The following is a 26,278-nucleotide window of genomic DNA, read 5'->3' as shown; positions in this document are numbered from 1 at the left end:
TGGTTACTTAAACAAAAGTTGCTTTTAATTTTCTTTAAACATAAAAACTGGTTCAAACTTTAACTTATTACTATTAACCTAACTTAACCCCCTTCTAATTCTAAGTGCAGGAGTATGTAATGTGTATATGTTCAGGAAAGTTCTTTGCTTTAATAGTCCAATCATTCACTTCTCCGAGTATCAGGCATACTGTGCACAGAATTTAACATTAACATCAGGCTATAGTGCTTAAAGGTAAATGGCTACTGCTGAGGAAGGTTCTTGTTCATTTCAGAGAGATATTTGTTGTTCATTGGACACAAAATGATTTCCTCCGATCAGTCACTTCAGTGTCTTGCTGAAAAAACGTGCCCCAGGTCACCACAAAGCTTCTCTTGTTTCCCTAATTTCAGAAAAAACACTCTGGCCAGCCATTTCTTCTTGTAAGGATCACAAGGGCTTTCAACGTGCTGAACTCAGAACTCACAGCCTCTCTTCAAAATGATGTTTTCAACAAACTTGCCAGCTTGTCATGTTGCAGCCTCAAAAAGCTACTACAGAACTGACTTCACTCTCTCTCTAAGAGAAACCTGTTTGATCTTTTCCTCTTTCTCTGCTTGTAAAAACCAGAAAACTTCTTGCAGGGCTCCAAACCCAATCCTTGAAAGATCTTATCAGCCTCTACCTGTACAGTGTTCCATTTGCACCTACTTCTGAAGTTCCTTCCAAATCAGGTCCATTGTCTTTGCAAAAATCACTTGCGTCTGAATGTGTAGCTTTAGCAAAGCTCTTGCATTTTAAATGAGATGTGAAGTGTAAGTATCTGTTAGTGAAGTGACCTACACTAAACCCCCACAATCTATCTCTATTAAAGACATATTTATGTATAACATAACCTATAACAGTGCTTAAAAAAATGGTGCTCAATATATGAGGGGAGATGAAGGCCTCCATGAAATTGCTACCATTAAAGAGTTAATGCTGATCAAACTAATGGATCAAAAGGTTTTTCAGTCCCCTGATTCTGGGCATGAGGGAGTTGGCCAATGAGGAGAGATTGAGATGCCTGGGAAATGTTTGATGAGAGCTTATTGTCATCTACACAAGTGCAGTGAATCAACATAAGAATTTGTTGCAGCCATACAGGTATATTCGATAGACTAGCTGCAGTAGTATAAATTACCACAATACAGTGACAGTGAAAAATAGATAATAAATATCCAAGGACAGAAATAAAGTGATATTTTTAGTCAGTAAAAGAAAAAAAAAATTTCAGTGCAGACACAAAAAATGGACTTTTCAGTGAGGTCTCACTTTATGTATGATGATACATTGTTTTGTCATGAACACAAATGGTTTCAGAATGAGACTCTTGGTTTTTTTTTCCCCTTTGTTTTTCCTGTAATTTCTTAATCTGCTCCCTCCCAAATTCTTTCTCGTGTTGGGAGAATGAAATGAAATACAGTACGTAATTTCTTTCAGAAAACAGGTCGCCCATGCCATCTCAATACATTCATCAGCCTTCAATAATTAAGATGCATGGCAAAGTGAGCCAGCACATAGTATATCCCCATGGTGACCACACTGTCATGATCAGTTGTCCTTCCCATTTATTCCCTCCTTGAATTACACTTCCTGTATTTATCCAGAAATAATGATTTATCGCCTCAATTATAACTTTGAGTAGACAATCTTAAAATTAAGAGGAATTGACTTAGGTTGGAAAGGTTGATCACAACACAAAGTGATGGAGGAACTCAACTGGTGATGCAGCATTCTTGGAAAGCAATAGTCATTTGACATTTCAGGTCTGAGCCCCTCAACAGGAATGCCAAGATCAGGCAAACACCCAAATTGGGGGGAGTCACGTGATGGAGTAGTGGCCGGTCGGGGAACTCCAACCCTCTCCGCAAAAGTTTAAAAAAAAACAGAGAAAACGCAAAGGCACAAACACGAAAATTAAAATAAAGTGAAAATGAAGGTGGGAAGAAAATGGCAACGTAGAAAGAAAAGTCGAAAGCAACAGGAAGAAGAGAAGAAGAAAAGACATCGGAAGAAGAAGGTGAAGGCCTTACCTGTCCAAGGAGGCCCGCTGTGGAGAGAGAAGCCCGCTCCCTCAGGTCAGTCGAAGTCCCGAGCTCGGGACTACAAAAATGGCTCGCAGAGCCAAGCAAAAGTGCGCAACCGCACATGACAAAAAAAACACTGACGGGAGGGGGGAACCAGCTGAGGAGTCGATCTCCACAGCTGAAATTGACAGCCACAGCACAACAACAAGAAGAGAACATAGAAAACAACGAGAACAAGAAAGAAGAGTAAAAAGAAATCAAAGAAACAACAGATGACCAACCCAGAGGAAGAAGGGAAGGGCAAGACAATGGATATATTTTTTTTTAAAGAATATATGGAATCAGTAAAAGAATGGCAATCACAAGAATTTAGTGAAATAAAAAGAAGAATAAAAAGTACAGAAGAAAAAATGAATAGATTAGAGATGGTCATGTCAGATATAGGAAAAAGAGTGGACAAGGTGGAAGAACGAGAAACAGCCGTAGAAATGGAAGTAGAGGACTAAAAGAGAAATTAGAAGAATCTAATAAAAAAGTTAAAGAGACACAAGAGCTGTTAGCTCAGAAGATAGATATAATGGAAAATTATAATAGAAGAAATAATATAAAGATAGTGGGCCTTAAGGAAGATGAAGAAGGCAAGAATATGAGAGAATTTATAAAAGATTGGATCCCCAGGGTCCTAGGAAGACCAGAATTACAGGAAGAAATGGAAATAGAAAGGGCACATAGAACATTAGCCCCTAAACCACAACCACAACAAAAACCAAGATCCATTTTAGTAAAATTCCTAAGATATACAACAAGAGAAAATATATTGGAGAAAGCAATGAAGAAAATAAGAAAAGACAAAAAACCACTGGAATACAAAGGTCAAAAAAATTTTTTCTATCCAGATATAAGTTTTGAACTCCTGAAGAAGAGGAAGGAGTTTAATACAGCAAAAGTGATCCTATGGAAAAAAGGATATAAATTTATGCTAGAGTACCCAGCGGTACTTAAAATAGTTATTCCAGGGCAGCAAAACAGACTATTCTCGGATCCGGAGGAAGCAAGAAAATTTGCAGAACAACTACAAAACAGACAGAGAGAGGAAGATACGTAACGAGAACAAAAATGACCACGAACTAAATGTATGTGTGTATATGGGTGTGTGTGTGTGTATGTATATATGTGTGTACATGAGTGTATCCATATTTAAAAGAAAATATATAGAGTATAGATAAGAATTAATAAGACAAAGAAAGGGAAGAGAGGAAGTAAGGAGGGAATTAAGAGAGTGACCTTTGTTGTATATGAAAATTAAAATCTTTCTGGTGGGGAGGAGTTACGGTCACTGCGAAATCAGTTGAAGCTTGCGAGTGAATTCGCAAATCCAAATGGAGAGGGGAGATGTGGTTGCCCGACAAGGGATAAAGGGCAACTCAGGAAGGGGAGGGGATAGTGGGGTTAAAGAAATTTTAGATAGAATAAGGGAAATGTTTGATGTTTTAGAAATGTTGTCTTATAAAGTGTTCAAAAAAGAAAGCAGAAATGGATAAGAAGGAAAGGTGATGATGAGGAAACGGAAAGGAAAGATAAACAAAGTATGAAATGGCTATAAGACAGAGTTAGGAAAACAGAATATAAAGCTAGAATATTATCGGACCACTCACCCCTTATATTGACAATATAGTTAGAGGACATCCCTCCAAGAATGTATTCTTTCTTTGGCTTGGCTTCGCGGACGAAGATTTATGGAGGGGGTAAAAAGTCCACGTCAGCTGCAGGCTCGTTTGTGGCTGACCAGTCCGATGCGGGACAGGCAGACACGATTGCAGCGGTTGCAAGGGAAAATTGGTTGGTTGGGGTTGGGTGTTGGGTTTTTCCTCCTTTGCCTTTTGTCAGTGAGGTGGGCTCTGCGGTCTTCTTCAAAGGAGGCTGCTGCCCGCCAAACTGTGAGGCGCCAAGATGCACGGTTTGAGGCGTTATCAGCCCACTGGCGGTGGTCAATGTGGTAGGCACCAAGAGATTTCTTTAGGCAGTCCTTGTACCTTTTCTTTGGTGCACCTCTGTCACGGTGGCCAGTGGAGAGCTCGCCATATAATACGATCTTGGGAAGGCGATGGTCCTCCATTCTGGAGACGTGACCCATCCAGCGCAGCTGGATCTTCAGCAGCGTGGACTCGATGCTGTCGACCTCTGCCATCTCGAGTACCTCGACGTTAGGGGTGTGAGCGCTCCAATGGATGTTGAGGATGGAGCGGAGACAACGCTGGTGGAAGCGTTCTAGGAGCCGTAGGTGGTGCCAGTAGAGGACCCATGATTCGGAGCCGAACAGGAGTGTGGGTATGACAACGGCTCTGTATACGCTTATCTTTGTGAGGTTTTTCAGTTGGTTGTTTTTCCAGACTCTTTTGTGTAGTCTTCCAAAGGCGCTATTTGCCTTGGCGAGTCTGTTGTCTATCTCATTGTCGATCCTTGCATCTGATGAAATGGTGCAGCCGAGATAGGTAAACTGGTTGACCGTTTTGAGTTTTGTGTGCCCGATGGAGATGTGGGGGGGCTGGTAGTCATGGTGGGGAGCTGGCTGATGGAGGACCTCAGTTTTCTTCAGGCTGACTTCCAGGCCAAACATTTTGGCAGTTTCCGCAAAGCAGGACGTCAAGCGCTGAAGAGCTGGCTCTGAATGGGCAACTAAAGCGGCATCATCTGCAAAGAGTAGTTCACGGACAAGTTTTTCTTGTGTCTTGGTGTGAGCTTGCAGGCGCCTCAGATTGAAGAGACTGCCATCCGTGCGGTACCGGATGTAAACAGCGTCTTCATTGTTGGGGTCTTTCATGGGTCTTTCATGTCTTTCATGGGTCTTTCATGTCTTTCATGGCTTGCAGAGAACAAAACAAAGGACTCTACATCACCTTTGTTGACCTCACCAAAGCCTTCGACACCGTGAGCAGGAAAGGGCTTTGGCAAATACTAGAGCGCATCGGATGTCCCCCAAAGTTCCTCAACATGATTATCCAACTGCACGAAAACCAACAAGGTCGGGTCAGATACAACAATGAGCTCTCTGAACCCTTCTCCATTAACAATGGCGTGAAGCAAGGCTGTGTTCTCGCACCAACCCTCTTTTCAATCTTCTTCAGCATGATGCTGAACCAAGCCAAGAATGTATAGATGGAGATTAAACTCCATGCTACTTAAAAGGCAAGATTTTAGAGAATTCATTGAAAGACAAATTAAAATGTACTTTGAAATAAATATGGAATCAGTGAAAGATAAATTTATACTATGGGACGCAATGAAAGCGTTCATCAGAGGGCAAATAATAAGTTATGTAACCAAGATGAAGAAGGACTACAATCAGGAAACAGTGCAGTTGGAAAGGGAAATAGCAAATATAGAAAAAGAATTAGCAATGAAGGAAGACACAACTAAAAGAAGAGAATTGGCAGATAAAAAAATAAAATATGAAACACTACAAACATATAAGCTGGAGAAGAACATAATGAAGACAAAACAGAAATATTATGAACTAGGAGAAAAAACGCACAAAATTCTAGCATGGCAGTTTAAGACAGAACAAACTAAGAGAATGGTATTGGCATCAAGGAAAAAAGACAAACAAATCATATATAATCCAACGGAGATTAATGAAAACTTCAGAGAATTCTACGAACAATTATACCAAACTGAAAACGAAGGGAAAGAAGACAAAATAGATGAATTTTTAACTAAAATTGAACTACCGAAATTACAAACAGAGGAACAAAATAAATTAACAGAACCATTTGAAATAGTAGAAACACAAGAGATAATAAAAAAAAACTACCGAATAATAAAACACGAGGAGAGGATGGATTCCCAATAGAATTCTATAAAACATTTAAAGATATATTAATTCCTCCTCTCCTGGAAGTAATCAACCAGATTGATAAAACACAAAGCTTACCAGATTCATGCAAAACAGCAATAATTACAGTAATACCAAAGACAGGGAAAGATCCACTCGCACCAGCATCATATAGACCAATATCTTTACTTAACACAGATTATAAGATAATAGCTAAACTATTAGCAAACAGATTAGCCGACTATGTACCAAAAATAGTAAATCTAGACCAAACTGGATTTATTAAAAAAAGACGAACAACAGACTATATTTGTAAATTTATTAACTTAATTCATGCAGTAGAAGGAAATAAAGCTCCAACAGTAGCAGTTGCTTTAGACGCAGAGAAGGCCTTTGACAGAGTAGAATGGAATTATTTATTCAAAGTACTACAAAAATTCAGCTTACCAGAGAAATATATTAATTGGATTAAAGCATTATATAAGGGGCCATTGGCGAAAGTGACAGTAAATGGATATATATCAAAACAATTTAACTTAAACAGATCAACAAGGCAGGGATTCCCACTCTCGCCCTTATTGTTCGCGTTAGCCATAGAACCACTAGCAGAACTGATAAGAACAGAAAATAAAATAAAAGGGATAAAAATAAAAGACAAGGAATATAAAATCAGTTTATTTGCAGATGACGTTATAGTATACTTAACAGATCCAGAAATATCAATAAAAGAATTACATAAGAAATTGAAAGAATATGGAGAAGTGTCGGGATACAAGATTAACGCAAATAAAAGTGAAGCAATGCCAATGAATAATGCGGATTTCTCAAAATTTAAGAAAGAATCACCATTCAGATTGCAAATGCAAGCAATGCGATACCTAGGTATACAAATAAATAAAAACCTCGGCCATCTATATAAACTCAATTATTATCCACTAATGAAAAAATTACAGGACGACTTAGAGCATTGGAAAGACTTACCACTAACACTAATAGGAAGGATAAACTGTATTAAAATGAACATTTTCCCAAGGATACAATAACTATTTCAGGCATTGCCAATACACTTGACAGAGAAATTCTTCAAGGAGTTAAAGAAAATAACAAGGAACTTTTTATGGAAAGGGGGGAAACCGAGGATAGCACTAGATAAATTAACAGAATGGTATAAACCAGGAGGCTTACAACTGCCAAACTTTAAAAATTATTATAGAGCCGCACAATTAAGATACCTATCAGATTTTTATCAAACAAGGGAAAAGCCAGATTGGACTAGATTAGAACTAGATAAAATAGGGGAGAAGATACCCGAACATACATTATATAAATGGGATGAAAAATTGGTACAACGCAGGAATTCTCCAGTATTACACCATCTGCTCAATATTTGGAAGAAGATTCATGTAGAAAGGAATAAAACAAATTACCAATTACCAAAACTAATACTGAAGCAAAATCAGCTAATCCCTTTTACAATAGATAACCTTTCCTTTAGAGAATGGGAGAAAAAAGGGATCAAAAGAATAGAAAATTGCTTTTCGGGAAATAAATTATTATCCTTTGAACAAATGAAGGATAAATATAATATAACTCGTGATACAGTGTTGGCATACTATCAACTGAAATCCTGCTTGAAGGACAAATTGGGAAGCAGTCTGAGGTTACCAGAGGGAAGTAATTTTGAATATGAGATTACAGACACAATCATAATCAAAAAATTTATAACAAACCTGTATATTAAACTACAAGAAAAGGAGAATGAGGAAACAAATGGTAAAACTATACAAAAATGGGAACAAGATCTAAACATAAAGATAAAGAAGGAAACATGGGAGAAGTTATGCTCAGGAACTATGAGAAATACAATAAATACGAGGTTACGTATGATACAATATAACTGGATACACAGGCTATATATTACACCTCAAAAGTTAAATAAATGGGACCCAACAGTATCTGACAGATGTTTTCACTGTAAAAAGGAAATGGGAACAACAATTCATGCAATCTGGACATGTGAGAAAGTAAAAAAATTTTGGGAAGATCTAAACCAGATATTAAATAAGATCACAAAAAGCAATATACCAAAAAACCCAGAGATCTCCCTCCTAAGTAACATAAAAAACAAAGAATTTGGACTTGATTTGGATGGTGCACAAAAAAGATTTGTTAGGATAGCCCTAGCTGTAGCAAAAAAATGTATTATGTCAGCCTGGAAATTAGAAGATAACTTGAGAATACAATGATGGTATATAGAAATGAATAAATGTATTCCATTAGAAAAAATAACATATAATTTAAGAAATAATATTACAATATTTGAACAAATATGGGAGCCATACATGAAACACAATAGAGAAAACCTACCGTGGACATCTACCACCTAAAATGACAGAAGGAGAAGAGAATGAAAAGAACTGACTCAGTGGAATTTCTTGTTTATTTTTATTGAGTGACAACATTGTTTGACAGGTTTAATGTATCTTAGATTCTGAACTTTAAATGAATGGGAGGGGAGGTGAGGGAGGGAGGGGAGGAGTGGGGGGGAGAAAACAACACTATATATTTGAAAAGGAAAATGTATGTATCTTGATCAATGTGGTTTATAGTGTGAAAAATAAAAAAATTTAAAAAAAAGGCAAACACCCAAATTAAAATGTGTGGGTGGGGAAGAGTGCAGACAAACAGGTGGTGGGTGAATGCTGGTGGGAAGGGGAAGGAAAGGAAGGGGACAGCAAAGTGATGGAGGCAGCAGAGGGCTGAGAAAGATGTTCTCTGACAAGGGATGTTCTCTGACAAGGGAAGGAGCTGGAAGAACAGAGGTTTTGGTGTTGAGCAGGGGAAAAAGAATGAGAGGTTGGAGTGGAAGAGGAAAAGAGACATGGAGTGGGGGTGGGATTTACTGGAAATTTTTTCTTCTTTCTTTGGCTTGGCTTTGCGGACGAAGATTTATGGAGGGGACACTGTCTGGAGGCAGGAATAATAGGGACATTTAAGAGACAGGCACATGGATGGAAGAAAAAATGGATGGTTATGAGTGTGAGGTAGGGAAGATGTAGTTTGTTGAGTAGTTTATATAGGAGGGCGCAATATTGTGGGCAGAAGAGCTTGTACTGTAATGCTGTATGGTCGGAGAATGAGAAGAAGTATCTATTGCTAATTGTTTATCCAAAGTTACCCTGGGTTTTGTACCATTTTATTTGTTTTGGGAAGTATAAAGGCAAGTTCACTTTTGTTGGGATTGAAGGCTTCCTTTGTGATACTTGAAGCACATTTTGAACTGAATATTTAAAGCTTGTTAATTAGATAATTGAAGGAATTTTCTCTTTGTATCATTATTGTGAAATTTTTGATAGAGAATTCATTTAAATAGTTGTAGATCAGGATATTCAAAATCCTCTACTTTTTTTCAACAAACATAGATGGAATTTTCATCTTAGTGGTTTAATGACTGGATTTTTTTTCTCAACTTGCCTCAGATTGTTCATATCTTTTTTTCCAGAGACCACCTTTCATACCTCCTCCTATGGCCAGTATGCCTCCACCACCAGGAATGATGTTTCCGCCAGGGATGCCTCCAGTTTCTGCTCCAGCAGCTCCTGGGTTGCCAAACAATGAAGAGATTTGGGTGGAAAACAAAACCCCAGAAGGAAAGGTAAACTTTAGGAGAATTCTGGCTTTTTGCCTAGAATCGGATGTCCTCTGTGGAAATAATGTAACGTTGAAGGTTGCAATATCACTTTGTAATGATCATCCCTCAAGGAGCTATTTTCTTGAGACAAGGAAAGGTTAAAATGTTTAAATTTCATTGCTGCTACCTGTCTCCCCAACTCCATATAACTGGTATGCAAGGCAGTAGTTCTACAAGCTTTATCTGCTATTTTTGTTGAGCACAAAACTAGGCTGCATATGTCTATGTTCAGAACAATCAAATTAAATATAATCCGTTTGCATGAAAAATTCTATCCCTAAGTATCCTCTTTAATGACTTCCTACCACTGATTTTAGGTTTATGGACCTATAATTTCCAAGATTATTCCCAAATTCTATCTTGAGCAAAGGAGCACCCCTTTCCAGTCATTCAAGCTCATAACTGTTGCTATTCTTTGTCAACTGCCATAGAAATTACATGCTGCATCTCAACCTAATGTCAAAGATTTGCCTTCATTTTTAAGAAAGACACTTTCTGTGACAGATTGCAAATTACTTTGAAATTTTAAAAAAAATCAAATATTGTAAGGAAATAATCAATTCCCGAAATCTTCAGCACAATTTATTTGCACTTCATTGGAGAGGTCTTATCTAGGTAATTTGCACACTGCAGAAATACAGATGAGTCAAATTACTTAATAACCCATATAAATGGCACATTTACCAATTTGCTTCCAATCTAGAAGCAGCCTCCATATTACTTGGCTGGTCTCATCAAATTTTTGGTGGCATGTTTTGATAGCAATCTTGGTTTTGTTTCTGACATAGCTTCATTATCGTGCATGATTTCTCCTGCATCGCAGAGATGTGGTTACAGGTGGTCCCCTACCAATGACTTATGCAACTTATGACCATTTATACATTCAACTGAAAAATCATACTGTATCATTTTTAAAAAAAATATATGAATATAAAAAAAATCACACGTCAGGTCCTGGGAATCTAGGGACTGTTTATTTTGATGGACCAACATGGCAGCCACTGGGGGATGCCGAGACTCCGCTGCCGCCGATTGTGTTCTCTTTTTGGGACATGAAGGTGGTGGAAGACCTGGTGTTCAAGGTGGGGGAGGAGAGTGCAGGCCAGGTGCCGGTAGTGGTGGACAGTGGGACCCAGACTGGGCTGTGGATAAAGTGCCGTGGCTCCAATGTAAGAATGTGTTGGCCCAGAGTAACGTGTCTAACTTGCATCCATTTTGAGATCTAACCGGTCGGTCAGAACGGAACTCAGTTGTATGTCAGGGACCATCTCTATTGTACTGCTGTAAGTTGCTTGAATATAAGTGCTTGTGCGAGACTCTGGATTTCATCGGTGTATCAGATAAAAGTTAGAACAGACTCTAATTTAAATGGTGAAAGATTGTAGCATGCTTTTGTGCAGAGTGACTTGGGAGTGCTTGTGCATTAGTTAACCAAGAAATCAAATGAGAAATTGTCCTTCATTGCTGGAGGGATTAAATTTAAGAGCAGGAATGTTCTGTTGCAACTGTACAGGGTCCTGATGAGGCTGCACCTGGAGGACTGCGAGGAGTTCTGGTCTCCTGATGTGAGGAAGGATGTACTTACTGGCTTTGGAGGCAGTGCCCAGCATGTTCACCAAGTTTATTCTGGGGATGAAGGGATTAGCCAATGGGGAAATGATAGAGTCACCTGGGGCATGTAGCTGCATTAATTTATCCAGTTTACACACACAAAGACTTGTTTTTTTTTAATAGCATAAACTGGAGTCGACTCTCTTCTTTCTTTTTCAATCTTTTTATTGAAGTTTAATAGACAATGAACAAAGAGAATAAGGATACATGATTGACAAGATTATAATATACAACAAAGAATGAAAAATAATAATGTCTTCATCTCCTCATACACAGTGAAAGAGAAATAAAATCACCTCAGATGCTTTATTCCACTCAGACACAACACTGAATTCTTCATCCCACCAAACACCACCCGGTCAAAACCCTCTGATCTTTTTATTAGCTCTCCACCAAATGGGTGATCTTGACACTCTCACTCTCCACCTCCTGCACCCGAGATCCATCACCACATATGCAGCCTTCTTAACTAACCTGTGCATGTGTGCTATAACTCTGCGACGCCTCAGATACATCAGCAGCAGTGACTGGCATAGGTAAGTACACGATTGTGACAGGCTATACTTGCTGGAATTGAGAAGAATGAGAGAGGATCTTGTCGAACTGTAAAGAATTGTGAAACAGACAGATAAGACAGCCAGAAAAGTTATTTCTACTGATAGGTGAGACTTGAACTTGGCCTCTCCCAAAAAGTAGTGAATCTGGAATTTTCTTCCCAAGGAAGCAGTAGAGGCTGCCTTAAGAAATGTATTTAGGACACAGTGTTTTTCATGGTTGAAGAATTGAGGGCTATCAGGAATGGGAGGGTAAGTAGAGTTGATTGGCCCATGACCATTTTCAACCATGATCTTACTAAATGGCCGACTCCTGCTCCTTATGCTCTTAGGTTACATAGGATACAGGGAGGTGATCAGGGGAATATTACCAAACAAATTGCTATGAGAGCTGGGATGGACTCATTGGGGTAGAAGGACTCATCGCAGCGGTCTGTGCCAGCTGCAGCGGCTGCGGAAGCACTGGAGGTGAATCCATGGACACTGAAGGATTTCTCTCTTACTATCAAGGGCATCAGACAACACGAATGGCAACTCTTTGTTTACCTTGTGGCAGGTAGAAGGTGATTTCATGTAATATTACCTGCTCTATACTATTACTGACAATAAAGAAATCTGGAATCTTGTCATAAGTAAAATCAGATGAGCTGATACTCTAGGATTTTCATAGTCCCAGATTTTCCGGATTGGGTGATAACCTAAATTATAATGGAGTTTTTTTTAATATTGACACAGTATTATCGTAAATTTAAATGGAATGTGAGAACCAGGATCTCAGGAGGGCAGGAAGGGAATGCCAGAACCAAGGCCTTGTGAGTGGAAGGGAGCCACCTTGAGATTTAAAATTATTGCAAAGAGTATGATTGGAGTTTTACTGATCCAAACCCTCAGGATTTGGATCAGTATCAAAGGAAGGGTGGTTAAATTATTTTGTTTTAACATGGTTATAAATTGAGACTTAGGCTGACCTTTGATTGGTAGTAAAAACACACAGAAAAATGCTGGAGCAATTCAGCCAAAGATATATTGCTGGCGTTTTGGGCCTGAGCTAATCTTTAAGCAGAATAAGCCAGAAGCAGGAAATCTCAGAAAGTGTCAGAATTCAAACAATGGGGGTGGAATCCAGACCAACAAAAGGTATTAATTGTATATGAAAAGGGATGAGGTAAGATTTTATCATGTTTGTGTGATAGGAAATGGAATGGAGAGACAGAGATAGGAAAAGACAATGAGAGAAGAAGCGGTGGGGTAGGGGGTGGTCTCAGTCTGGCAGTGCATGAGACCATGGATTGACATGTCAACAAGGGAATGAGATGAAGAATTGAAATGGATGAGCTCAAGGAGATCCATGCTACTATGGTGGACAAAGCGATCTCCCAGTCTACATCCAGCTTCTCTGATGTAGAGGAGACCACAGTGGGAGCAGTGGTGGAGTAGGTGAACTCTGCAGATTCACAATTGAAATGCTGCTTTACTTAGCAGGACTGTTTTGAGTGCAGAATGGTGGTGAGGGAGTAGATGTGGGTGCAAGTGGAGCATCTCCTGCTGTCACAAGGGGTAGGTCCCAAGGGATGATTGGTTGGGAGGGAGGAGTGGACAAGAGAGACATGGAGGGAGTGGTCCTTGCGGAAGGTGGAGAGGGGATTATGTATCTAGTGGTGGAATCACACAAAAGGTGGTGGAAATAGTGGAGGTCGATGTGTTGGATGCTGAGGCTGGTGGGATGGTAGGTAAGGATAAGAGGAATCCTGTGCTTGTTGCATGTGGGAGTGGAGGGGGCCAGGGCAGATGTGCGGGTAATGGAGGATGTGCAGGTGAGCACTGAGTTGATGGTGGTAGAGGGAAAGCCATATTGTTTGAAGAAGAAGGACGTTTCTGATGATTGGGCATGGAAGTCCTCGGTGCAGATGCGATGGAGAAGGAGGAATTGAGAGAATGGAATGGAATCCTTATAGGGGACAAGATGGGAAGAGGTATGGTTGAGATAACTTTGGGAGTTGGTGGGTTTATAGAAGATGTTGAGAGTTTGTCTCCGGAGATGTCAACAGAGAGATCGAGGAAAGAGTGTTGCTAGTGATGGGCAAGTGAATTTGAGATTGGGGTAGAAGTTGGCAGTAAAATGGATGAAGTCAACGAGCATGGATTGCTCTATATAGCCAACAAAAATGCAGGCATAGCTGGAGCTAATGCAGGTACCCATGGTTTTCCTTTAACCTGGTGAAAGTGGGATGAGACAAAGGAGAAATTATTGAGAGTGAGGACAAGTTCAGTCAGCCAGAGGAGGGTGGTGGTAGAGAGATTAGTTCTGTTGTCCAGAAAGAACCGAAAGGCTTTAAGGCCTTTAGCATGGAAGGTGGAGGTGTATAGGAATTGGAAATATATGGTAAACATGAGACGATCGAGTTCAGGGAACTTGAAGTTGTTGAAGTGAAGAAGGATGTGGGAAGTATCCTGGATGTAGGGAGGTGGGGAGTTGGTGGGATGAAAAAACAGAATCGAGGTAAGTGGAGAATAATTCGATGTGGACGAGATGGGTTTGACAGACAATGGGTTTGTGGATCTTGGGTTGGAGGTAGAAACGGTCGTTACGGTGTTGGAGGATGTGCTAAGAAGTAATCAGTTCAGAGATGGTGCGTGATACAGTGGTTTGAATTTTGGTGGGGTCCTGCTGGTGTGGTAAAAGGTGTCTGAAAGTTGTCATTTGGCTTCAGCCAGACAGGTAAATGCATCAGACTCCAACATCACCAACCTTGTCTGTATGTTTGATGGTGAAGTTCAGATTGGTGTGGAGAGAGTGGAGGGCCAAGCATTCTGATAAATTCTTACCTTGTCTCTTTCATCCATTTAACACCTTTTGTTGGTTTGGATTCCTCCCCCATTGTTTGAATTCTGAGATTTCCTGCTTCTGGCTTGTTCTGCATATCCCTTGAAGAAGGGGCAGGTCTGAAATGTTGGCAATATATCTTTGTCTCCTATAGAAGCTGAAAAGACTGACTGAGTTCCTCCACCATTTTAGTGTATTTTTTAACTACAATCACAGCATTTTCAGACATTCATTTCACTGACCTTTGATAGATTTCACTTGTGCTGCATTATCTATGACATTCTTTCTGTGGATTGACATTTACTGTTTTGTCATTCAGAGTTTATAGCATTAGCAGAATGCAGGAACAGTTACAAGTAACACTGATCTTTCAATGGAGGGGAAGTTATTGAACTGTAGATGCACCATTGAAGACCCCTGTGTTGATGTCCAAGTGGGACACAACCATGATTATTTCTTGTGTCCAGTATGATTGAAGGCTCTCATTTATCTTAGATTTTGTTAAGGCAAAAAAAAACATTTTGCTCCATAAAAGGCCAATGATCCTATAACCCTATGACTTTGAGCAATTAAGCGACTAATGAGGGTAATTCTATCTCTATCCAAAGATAAATCCTGATCAACCCTCAGCACTCTCCTCATGTACAGTGAATTGTGTAACAGGCACACTGGTATAAACCTGAACAATAATTAATCCTTGTTATGCAGGAGAAACTCTCTACTGTTTGCTGTATATTTGTTAAATATTAGCTTATAGAGCTTTTCTTTCTTTTCCAAGGTATACTATTATAATGCTCGGACACGAGAATCTGCCTGGTCAAAGCCAGAGGGAGTGAAGATAATTCAACAATCAGAACTGACACCAGTTATGGCCTCACAAGTGATAACTACAACGTCAACACCCATTGGGAGTACAGCAGCTCCATCTGTCTCAACACCCACTTCATCTGTTCAATCCACAGCACCAGCCTCTTCCAGTGCACCTGCATCAGTTGTTACTGTCTCAGCAGCAGGTCCAGGTGAGTAATCAAGGAATACATGAGAATGCAGAAATTATGAACACTTGTTTTAATTCAACAACTGAATCACAGATGTTAAATATGTTGGTGCTCATTTTTCCGTTCAGCAAGTATATGAATTCAGGTTCATAGTTGACTTTTGAAATTTCTTTGGTACCTTTTCCAGAGAATGTGTTCACTTAATATCCATCAGCTGTCTAGAGTAATATTTTGGTGAAGTGATATTTTATCACTAAGATCATGAATTTGAAAAATATTTTATCCTGAATGCTGCTTGTATGATTATTGATCTTGTGAATCACTGTTGCAGAGTTGTACAAGACAGAAACAGGCCATTATGTTCATGGTGAACATGAACTATATCTCTATAATGGGCCCACTTATGTGGGCTTAGTCCGCAGCTAAGTTGCTGATTCTAATGCTTGTGCAGATTGTACTTGAATGAGAGCATGCCTGCCTTCACTATCCATTCAGGCAATGTGCTTCAGAACCCCACCTAAGAACTGATGTCCTCCAGTTTTAGATACCTCTGCCATGGGGTAAAATTTCTTAAAAGTTATGCAATCCATGCCTCCTAATTTTATACACTTCTTTCAGGTCCACCCTTTAGCCTCCTCTGCTCCAAGGAAAATCAGACTAGTCTATTTTGTCTCTCCTCAGCATTTCACCTACAATACCTTTCTCCTTGTCAACAGCACATGAAAAAAAGAAATAAACAATAAGCAATCCCTGACAAATTCCACAAACTCTTCTGTGATAGTTTTGCCAGTTTGGATTGTCCACTCTATAAAAAGATTAACATTTTCTAAGACAATTGCAATTTCCTTCAAGTTTCCCACTTGTGTTCTGCCTTGTTTTACTCTAGATAAACTTCTAAAATGTCGTGGATTTTTCTTAAATTTAGCTGCAAGTAATATTTTTTGGCCCTTACACACTCCTAATTTTTTTTTAAAAGAACTCCCCAACACTCACTATTTTCCTGAAGGGCCTCATCCCTTTTCTGTGCTCTACATGATTCTTTCAATTTATCAAATCCTCCATCTCTGGATGTACTGTAAATCCCCATCGCCATTATGAGTTCATGTTGCTTATGAACTCCCACCATTCACTTTAAAAATGTTCTCACTTCCCAAATGTTGATTTACCTTCAAGTCATTGTTTCTCGTCTGTTCAAGAGTCCTGTCTAATGATATTGAAATTGTCTTCCCCAAATTTCACGACCCATTATTATCCCTTTCTCAAACTGTGCAAATGAACGGAGTCATTACCCCCAAAGTGATTGCTCATTGACACTTCATCCACTTGTCCAACTTTCAGCACTTGTAGGACTTTCAACTTACTGGTGTGAAAAGTTCTGCAGGGTTTAAATTTTAATTAAATAAAAAACATTCAACTCCATCTCATTGTTGGAATTAAGCCCATAATGGTAAGGTAGTAGACTCGGTGGCAATTCTGTACTGCTGCTACATTAACAAGGATTGCATTGTTGTTTTCCAATTGTCAGTGTCACTGAAGTTGAAATCAGGTAATACTATGACCTAATGCCTTTTACACCACCCAGTGACTTGCCTTTCTATCTGGTCAACTATCTCACTCACAGGTCTCTCCAACAGTATATCCCAGCTAATTTTTTTTATTCCTAATCTTTTTCTTTGATTAATTTATTTCCTTTCTAACTGCAGACTAATCCTGCCCAAAGAATTTTTTCCTACAACTTCCCTGCCCTCATCTTAGTGTCCAGACTTGTGTAATTACCTGGTTTATTCCATTTGATAGTATGTATGCTGTCCTCCAGTTATTAGGCACTTAATTTGTATCCAGTAGAGAAATGTTCATATCTGTCAGGGCCTCAACAATCTGTTCTTTTCCTTTCCATAGCAACCTGGGATTGATCTCAGCAGGTGACTTAGTCAGCTTTTAGTACACTTAATAATCTCATGGCCCCTTTTTAATCATGAAGTCTTTCATCTTCCCCTACCTGAATCATGTCGAAGAGCAGAGAAGTTTTACAATTCTGAACAAAGTTTATCCCTGAACCTAATCATTACTTCCAATTAAGTAATTTCTTAAAACCTGCAAAGAGGCCATTTGGCCTTTTACGTCTGTGCCATATCCACACTTACCCACAACCCCATGTTGCCTTGGTACTTACATCTGCCCCAATACATAACAAGGACTGGATTTCCCTTCTCCCCTACTATCACACCAGCCTCTGCATCTAACATATTATCCTCTGTAACTTCCATCACCTACAATCTGATCCCACTACCAGACACCTCTTCCATAGGTACCACTCCCTCAATGACTCCCTTGTCCTTTCATTCCTCCCCAATAATCACCCCCTTGGCACCTACCCCTGTGACTGCAGGAAGTGCTACACCTGCGCCCAGACCTCCTTCCACACCACCTTTCAGGGCCCCAGTCTTCCAAATGAAGCCACACTTCATTTGTGAATCTGTGGGGATAATCTAGTGTTCCCTTTGTGGCCTTCTGTACATCGGAGAGACTGGGCCCAGACTGGGAGATTGCTTTACTGAGTACTTTCGCTCTGTCCGCATCAGTGGCAGGGTTCTGGTAGTGACCAACCATTTCAATTCTGTGCCACACTTGCACGCTGACGTATCTCTCTATAGCCTCATGCACTGCCAAACCAAGGCCACCTGTAAATTGGAGGAGCAACACCAAATATTCTTCTTCGGTTTCCATTAGCCCACTGCGCTCTTTCCCTCTCTTCCCCATACCTCTGTCTTCTTTCCTCCAGCTCTCCATCTCCCTCTCCATCTCATCAGCCTTTTTCACTTGTGCCCTCCCACCCATATCCACCTGTGATCTCTTGTGCCTCTTCTCCTGCCCCTCTCCCCACCATTTTATTTTATTCAGATGCCTGCCTACCTTTTGCTCATACCTTGACGAAGGGCTCAGGCCTGAAATGTTAATTATGTCTCTTTATCTTTGCTACATCAAGAATGCTGTGTTGACTTCATTTCGTCGTCTTCTCCTTCTGTCATTTTAGGCGGTGGAGGTCCGCGGTAGGACTTCTCTGTTGTGTTCCATGTACGGTTCCCAAATTTGTTCGAATACTGTGATGTTATTTCTTAAATTATATGTTATTTTTTCCAATGGAATACATTTATTAATTTCTATGTACCATTGCTGTATTCTCAGGCTATCTTCTAATTTCCAGGTTGACATAATACATTATTTTGCTACAGCTAAGGCTATCCTAATAAATCTTTTTTGTGCTCCATCCAAATCGAGTCCAAGTTCTTTACTTCTTATATTACTTAGAAGAAAGATCTCTGGATTTTTTGATATGTTGCTTTTTGTGATTTTATTTAATATCTGGTTTAGATCTTCCCAAAACTTTTCCACTTTCTCACATGCCCAAATTGCATGTACTGTTGTTCCCGTTTCCTTCTTTCAACGAAAACATTGGTGATTTTCTCCAACATTTTTGTGTAAACTTATTCTTGTATGCCTGACAACTTTCCTTGAATCTTTTGCCATCCATTGATATCAAGGGATAATTTGATCTCTGAGCATGTCATTGGAATTGGGAGGAAGCCAGGGTTCCGGCAAGTGTGAACTCCACACAGTCAACACCTGAGTTTAGAAACAAACCCATAGCTGGGAGATTACAGCCTTCGTGGCAGTTTCCTCATCACTGCCCCAGGGGTAACTAGAATAGGACAATAAATCCTGGATTTGATGGTGAGGTCTAAAACATTTAATTTATAATGCAATTCAATGCTTCACTTGTTAATTGTTTGTAACCTCCAGAGGTTGTGCAAGACTCTTTACAAATGCAAACAATTTTTTCCTTCAAATTTATCCAACTTAAAGCCCAGACAATGACTGAGATGTATGAAACTACTATTTTTGACCTCATTAATCTTCACAATTGATCTTGGCACATGTGGAAAAAACTACTGGTTAATCTACAGTGCTGCACAAGAAAGTTTAAGATGAAGTGTATTTTTAAAGTATAATAACTGAACAAATTTATGTGTTGGGGTAGTTCAAGTCCATTTTTGAAGATGGGCATTCTGTTATCGATTCAGTGTTTAAGTTCCATAAATCAGAAAAGCTGTGTTCACACTCCCTCTAGTGTTGATAGTACAAGATGGACAACTTTGGGAAGCATTTTTCATCATGAATGTGAAGCTAGAAGTTGTTATTGATATTAGTAACAAGAAGATCAAACGAGAGTCATATTTCTTCAGAAGTTGGTCTTTAAAACAGAATGCTTTTTAAATGTTGAAATGAGTTATGGAACTAAGACTGCAAGGAGAAATTTACTTGGTGCCCAGAAGTAGTACATTGGCAGAGAATATCATTCGGTGAGATAGTCACTGGTCTGATCAGGTTTGGGAGGTTTTTCATTTCACAGATGAGGTGAATTGATGTACAAAATATTCGGGTAATTACTGCACAAAATATTTGTTCTACTGGATTTGGACTATTGTTTTCAGTTCTGATTACCTCTGTAGAGGAAAGAGTGCAGAGGAAATTCAAGAGGTGGTTGCCTGGATTGAAGTACTTGAGTTGAGGGAGAGACTGGACTGGGTGGGCTTGTTTTCCCTTGTATGATAGTCTGACCTGCAAGAAGTACCAGTATACAAAATTATAAGATTCATAGACGAGGTTTATCTTTTTTGTGTGAGGTTTTGAAAAGAAGGTGTAGGTTTAAGGTGAGTGAAAGTAGTATTTGTGGAACTTTTTTGAAGAGGTTGGTTTTCATACAAAGTGGTGGAATCTGAAACAATTGCTACTTTTAAGAAACATGTATAGACACTTAAATAAGCTAAGCAAAGAGGTATATGGACCTAATGCAGGCAAATGGGATTAGTGCAGGTAAGCTAAATGTTCAGCATGGATGTGGTTGACTGTAGAATCCTTCCCTGTGCTTGCAACTCTGGAGACACAGATAAAATATTTATCGCCTGCCCTTAGCCAGCAACTATGGTCTTTCTGGTACTTGGGCTCCTATAATACTTTTGGAAAAGAAGTTTAAGGATTTGTACCCTGAAGCAATGAAGGAGCTGTGATGCATTTCCAACAACGAATGGAGTATGATGTAGGGAACCTGCCGGTGACATTGCTGGCTATGCCTGTTGTGGCAGAGATTGCAGCTTTAGGAGATGCAGTCAGAATTACCTGGACAAGTTACTCACATGATTATTGGCAGGCTGTGTGTTCTGCAGCCATGTGGTGGATAGAATGAGCGTGTAGTGATAGTCACCTGATGTTGCCTCAGCTCTCAGTATGTTTGGTTATTGGAAATGTTTAGTTTTTTTCAATCTTGCACTGTCTGTAAGGAGTTTGTACATTCTTATTATGTCCTTGTGGGTTTTCGCCAGGTGCTCCGGTTTCCTCCCACCCTTCCAAATGTACAGGGGTTGTAGGTCAATTGGTTGTAATTGAGCAGTACAGGCTCATGGGCCAGAAGGGCCTGTTACCGTGCTGTATGTATGTCTAAAAGTACACTGGGCATGAGTTTTTAAATTAAATGATGAAATACTGATACTTTACAAGAGGATGGTAAAGTAAATCTTCACTACCACAACCCTTCGACATATGCAATTTCATTTTTATTCTTTCAGCTTGATGGGGCATTTGCTAGTGTCCATGACGTGATTTTGCAGTACAGTCTATGGTTTTGTGAAACAAAACCTGAAAGGTATATCTAAGAAATGGTTTATTCAAAGATGGTTGCCATTCTTATTTTACTTGCATAGAAAAGTTAAGGCATTCATAGCCTGTTTGGTATGATGTATTTTTCCAACAGCTCCTTTTGTTTCATTTGCAATGGTACAGATCATATGCGATTAAGCACACCAACTTATTCAGCATTAAAAGGGTTTGGAAAAAGTATGAGGAGTGTGTCAAGTGACGGTGCCAGCTTTACTTTTCCACTGGTATCTGCAGCTCCCGATCAACCTCCACCTGCTGCCTCTGTGGCAACCCCAACACCGCCCGTCTCTGTAGCCGTGACTACCAGTGCAACGCAGCAATCTGCACCTCAGTCCATGCAACAGGCTATGCCCCCACCTGTACCCCAGCCGCATTCAGTGCCTCAGCCAGCTGCAGCAATCCCAGCCTTTCCTCCAGTGATGGTGCCGCCCTTCCGTGTGCCATTGCCCGGCATGCCAATTCCACTGCCAGGTAAGATAGCCTTTCTCTGAAAGTAATGATACTCGTGTCCATTTGTTCATTTCTCCTGGTGGTCACTTTTCTTTCCTTGGTACTGCATCTGTTCCTTGAAACTTGGATTTTGTGTGTTCTATTTTGGTTGTATTTCTTGTGTATGTCCTGGCTTTCTGCAGTAACAGGTCAGTAAAGCTAACCCTCTGGCAATTAAAATAATCCACCAGTTAAGTGAATTTGTGCATCTATATAAATGAAGATGTTTGGACACTTCTTGACTCAGCAGTGATTCTGAGTCATCTAACTAAAAAACACTTCAATTTAAAAAGCAGAAGAGCTACCAACATACATTTCCTGGGTCCCAAGAAGAGAGGTAGGGGCATGGAACCTTTTGTCTGATAGATAACTGCAAAGTGCTACTGTGCTAAAGGGGAGAGATGGGTGAATTTAAGATTCTAACTTTGAAGACTATTCTCCATCTTGTAAAATTAGATACCTTTGGCCTGCATGCTCCAACCCCTTCTCATGATAGTTCGAATAGAATTCAGATTAAGAGAAGATTGCAGCTGGAATTCTCTGCCTCCCATCCCTGCAGTTTCTGATGCAAAGTCGACCACTTCGCGATGCATTTTTTTGGTACATGTTTTGTGCAGAATAATAGATGCATACGTTTCTGAAATCAGCTGTCAAAAGCTGGCTCCATTAAGATTAGAAAATTGAGTCTCAAGAATCCAGTAGGCTTTTTTTTCCTGGCTTCATGGTCAACTATTCTGCTGTAATGTCTACTTGCTCTGATTTTTGGAATAGAAAATTATATTGACATCAATAGTTTTAGCTGTTGAACTTCATATTCAATATTTACCTGCGTTTTGGAGCTGAATTTGTTAGGTTTAACAATTAATATCTCGCTGGAGAAGGGGTACTCTTTGATTAAGGATCGTAACCCATTAACTTTCTGTTTCTTTCTATGGATGCTATTTGATTCACTGAATCCCTTCAGCTTCTTTGTTCACTCAGAATTTCAACTAGGTTCTCAAAATTAATAGTTTTACAAATTTGTCTGCAATCCTGGCTCAAGAGAATTTGTTTGTTGCTTTAATATTTAGTTTTAGAAAGTTTGTGCTAACTTTGGAATGAAGAGGCACAAGTTCCAAATGCTAAAGAAAGTGAAAGTTGTACGTGAAAATAACATGAAAGGCCTGCTTCATCCCCTCAAAGGACGAGAGGCTGTTCAAATTTGGTCTGAAGCATCTTTTGGTGTGGCCTTTTTAAAAAGAAGGCTTGCAGAATTTTGCAAGATAGAAGGCTTTTTTTTCTGGAATATTGTACTGAAAGTGAAATATGGGCAGGGTGTTTGAAGAGAGCATCAGACCAGAAAGTTTGGATGGGAATCAATTGGATGATCAGGGGTGGGGCTATTGTAAATGTGCTTGAAGGTGAGCAGAGGGGTAAGGCAATAAGTTGGGCAGATAACTGCTGTGGGGTTTGTGGGATAGGTTATTTGGATGTGGGGAGTGGAACTTGGGACAGGTAATTGTGGGTGAGTGATGCTGAGAACTGACAATGTGAGGGAGTGAGAAGAATGATCAGTAATTGTGCAAGTTAAAGAAAGCATACTCTCAGAGTAAAAAGGATGCCTCAGACATTCACAAAGCTGACAAGGTGAAGCTAAACTCACGAATTGCCATTTAACCAGACCTTCACCTTTTGGTGAAAAGTTATTGCTTCTGACCTTGGAGTGAATGCATGGAAGAATTTTACACAGATAGTGGTATATGTTATCCTCTATTCAGACATTTGAAAATTTGGGTGATTGCTTGACCTTTTGCTGATACGAGGTTGGCAATGTGAAGGGATTATTCATTCTACACTAATTCCAAAGCGTTTAATGTAACTTGGGTTGTTTATAAAATGGTGTTACACTTTCTTTGTTTGTCTAGATAATGTATAATGATAGAGAAGATGGAATTTAATTCCTTTATTCAACAAAGGAGAACGACAAATTGTTTTGGCTGTTGGCATCTGTCATTGAGAAAATGCTCAATCTTTTTAATCAGAGGTTTCCGCAGAGCAACAAAATGAATTTAAAGTAATTGGGCCATCCAAGTGGGTTTGCTGGAAGGAAATAACTTGTGCTGTGGTCAAAGTTCGACCAAGGTATGAACAATACTTTGTTTTCCAGAAAGAGCTTGAGAAGGTGCCACAGATTTATTCTTGTTTTTCCTGGTCAACTCTGAATTCCTTTATGCTGGATCCCTCCTTATAACTTCTGCTAATGGTTCAGTCGCCAAAACAAAGAAACCTGGAGACAGTGGGCTCCCCTGCCTGCTGGATCTATTCAAAGGAAACATCAACAACATCTGACCATTCATTATAATTTTGACCCTTGGCTTATGATAAAGGGTTTTTATCCAGTCAATAAATATACACCCCATTCCAAACTTCTTTGAATAGAAATGGCCACTCTAACCGATCAAATGCCTTTTATTCATCCAAAGATAGTTATATTTGGGTTTACTTTAGACTTAGGCAGATGAATTATTCTGATTAATCTACACAAATTATCCACAGAGTGTCTTTTATTTTAACAAAGCCAACCTGATCCAGATATATCAATTTTGTTAAATATTTCCCTAGTCGGTTAGCTAGTGCTTTAGCCAGAATCTTCTAATCTGCATTTAATAAAGAAATCGGCCTATATGAGGACTGTCTCAGCGGATCTCTTGTTCTTTTTTGGTAGCACTGTGACAATGGCTGTTGAGAAGGATTCCAGGAGAGTATGAGTCTCTGCTGCCTGGCCTGCCACGTCCACGATAAGAGGCATCAAAAGATCTTTAAATTGTCTGTAAAGCTTGGCCATAAAATTATCTTCCCCCAGTGATTTGCTCATCTGTAATGTATTCAAGGCTTTTTTAATTTCTTCTTTGGTAAAGGAGGCATTGAATTCCATCTGATCTTTATTTTCCAATTTTGGCAATTTTATTGTGTGAAATTCATCTATCTTGCTAGAGTCACTTAGCAATTCTGACTTGTAGTTTCATATAAAATTGTTTAAAAGTGTCATTAATTTTTTGGATTATATGTTAATTTATCAGGCTCTTTTTGGATTGCATTAATCATCCTTGATGCCTCTTCCACCTTTAATTGCCATGACAGAACTTCATGTGCTCTATCTCCCAATTCATAATATTTCTGTTTCGATTTTAAAAATAATTCTTTCTATTTTATGTGTGTGCAATGTGTTGTATTTCATTTTTTTAAAAATTTTCCAAGGTCTTGTATTTATCCTTCAAACATAATCCCTGGTACTCTTCTTCCAGCCCTGTTATTTTTCTCCAGAGCATTAACCCCAGTCATTTGTTTTTTTAGTATATGAAATTATCTGTCCCCTTAAATTGGCCTTGACTGTGTCCCATATGAAAAAAATATCATTAGTACAGGGACAATTCATTCACAAAACAATTCTATTTGTCCCCTAATAAAATTACAGAAATCTGTCATTCTCAGCATCGTAGAATTAAGACTCCCTCTATAAACACTCTTGTTTTTATGGCTTCATTGGAGTTAGCTGTTCACGATCGGATAGCAATCTCGTCAGATACTCCGTTTCAGCCACTCTGTTTTCCAATTGTGCAGACATTAAAAGATCAATTCTCATATAAGAGAATAGAATGAATAATCTCTCACCCTAGGGTTTGATTATCTCCATACATCTATCAGATTTAAATCTTTCATAAAAGATAAAGTAACTTTCGCAGCTTTTGCTTTAGTCACTCTCTTCGCTGATTTATCAGGAATGGGGGGTCCAAGCAAAAGTTAAAATCTCCTCAAACCAATACATTTTGTCTTCCTTCCACTTATTTTAAGAAGGCATTCAGCATAAAGGATTCATCATCAAAATTCGGAGCATAAATATTCAAAAGCATCCAGTATTCTGCATATATCTGACAATGTGCCATTACAAACCTTCCTGCAAAATCAATGGATGTGTCTTCAACCAACACTGGTATATTTTTGTTATTTAAAATTGCCACTCCCCTTATTTTGGAGTTGAAAGAAGATGTAATGATGTCCCACCCATTCCTTCTTTTATTTTGTTCCAATTTTGAAAGGTGAGTTTCATGTCGAAAAGCTATGTCCACCTTTAATTTTTCATGTGTGCCTGGCACAGACAACGTGTGTGGTTTTTGCCCCTACCTCTTTTTATTTAATATCTGAAGTCCTCTAGCTTCAAGGAGGTTCGTTTTCTTTGTAGATATTTAGGTGTTTTTTGTATGTCTGTATTTTTATACTTTGGTATTTGAATAATTCAAGGGATAGTGAGGGGAGAATGTAAGGAAGTGGAAATAAATACTCTATAAATTATATTACGTGAAAAGGGAATGTAAAATTCAGTTTATTGGATTTGCATAAGTTTTTGAAAAATCAAAAATAAAATTAATAAATAAAGTTCAAGCGTGGGTTTGTTTAAACTGGTAACATTATAACTAATAAATCTTAACATTTTACTAATATTCATATTTACACATATCCCGTTCTACCATATGACCCT

The 26,278-nt window shown here is 39.1% G+C and overlaps 1 protein-coding gene across 15 annotated transcripts in view; it reads left to right on the top strand.

Moving 5' to 3' along the window:
• The window catches only part of tcerg1b (transcription elongation regulator 1b (CA150)), a 106,681-nt gene that overhangs the window by 26,076 nt on the left and 54,327 nt on the right, over positions 1-26,278 (top strand). For 14 of the 15 annotated variants that reach the window (XM_069898984.1, XM_069898977.1, XM_069898985.1 and 11 more), the window contains exons 3-5: positions 9,383-9,535; positions 15,339-15,579; positions 21,397-21,744. In XM_069898984.1, the coding sequence (XP_069755085.1) occupies positions 9,383-9,535; positions 15,339-15,579; positions 21,397-21,744 (742 nt within the window). The remainder of the gene's footprint in view (positions 1-9,382; positions 9,536-15,338; positions 15,580-21,396; positions 21,745-26,278) is intronic. The other variant, XM_069898982.1, reaches the window with a different exon arrangement.

Source organism: Narcine bancroftii, chromosome 9 (genome assembly GCF_036971445.1).
Source record: "Narcine bancroftii isolate sNarBan1 chromosome 9, sNarBan1.hap1, whole genome shotgun sequence".
Classification (NCBI taxonomy): domain Eukaryota; kingdom Metazoa; phylum Chordata; class Chondrichthyes; order Torpediniformes; family Narcinidae; genus Narcine; species Narcine bancroftii.
The sequence above is the reverse complement of the archived record's forward strand: the minus strand, read 5'-3'. Positions and strand labels throughout refer to the sequence as shown.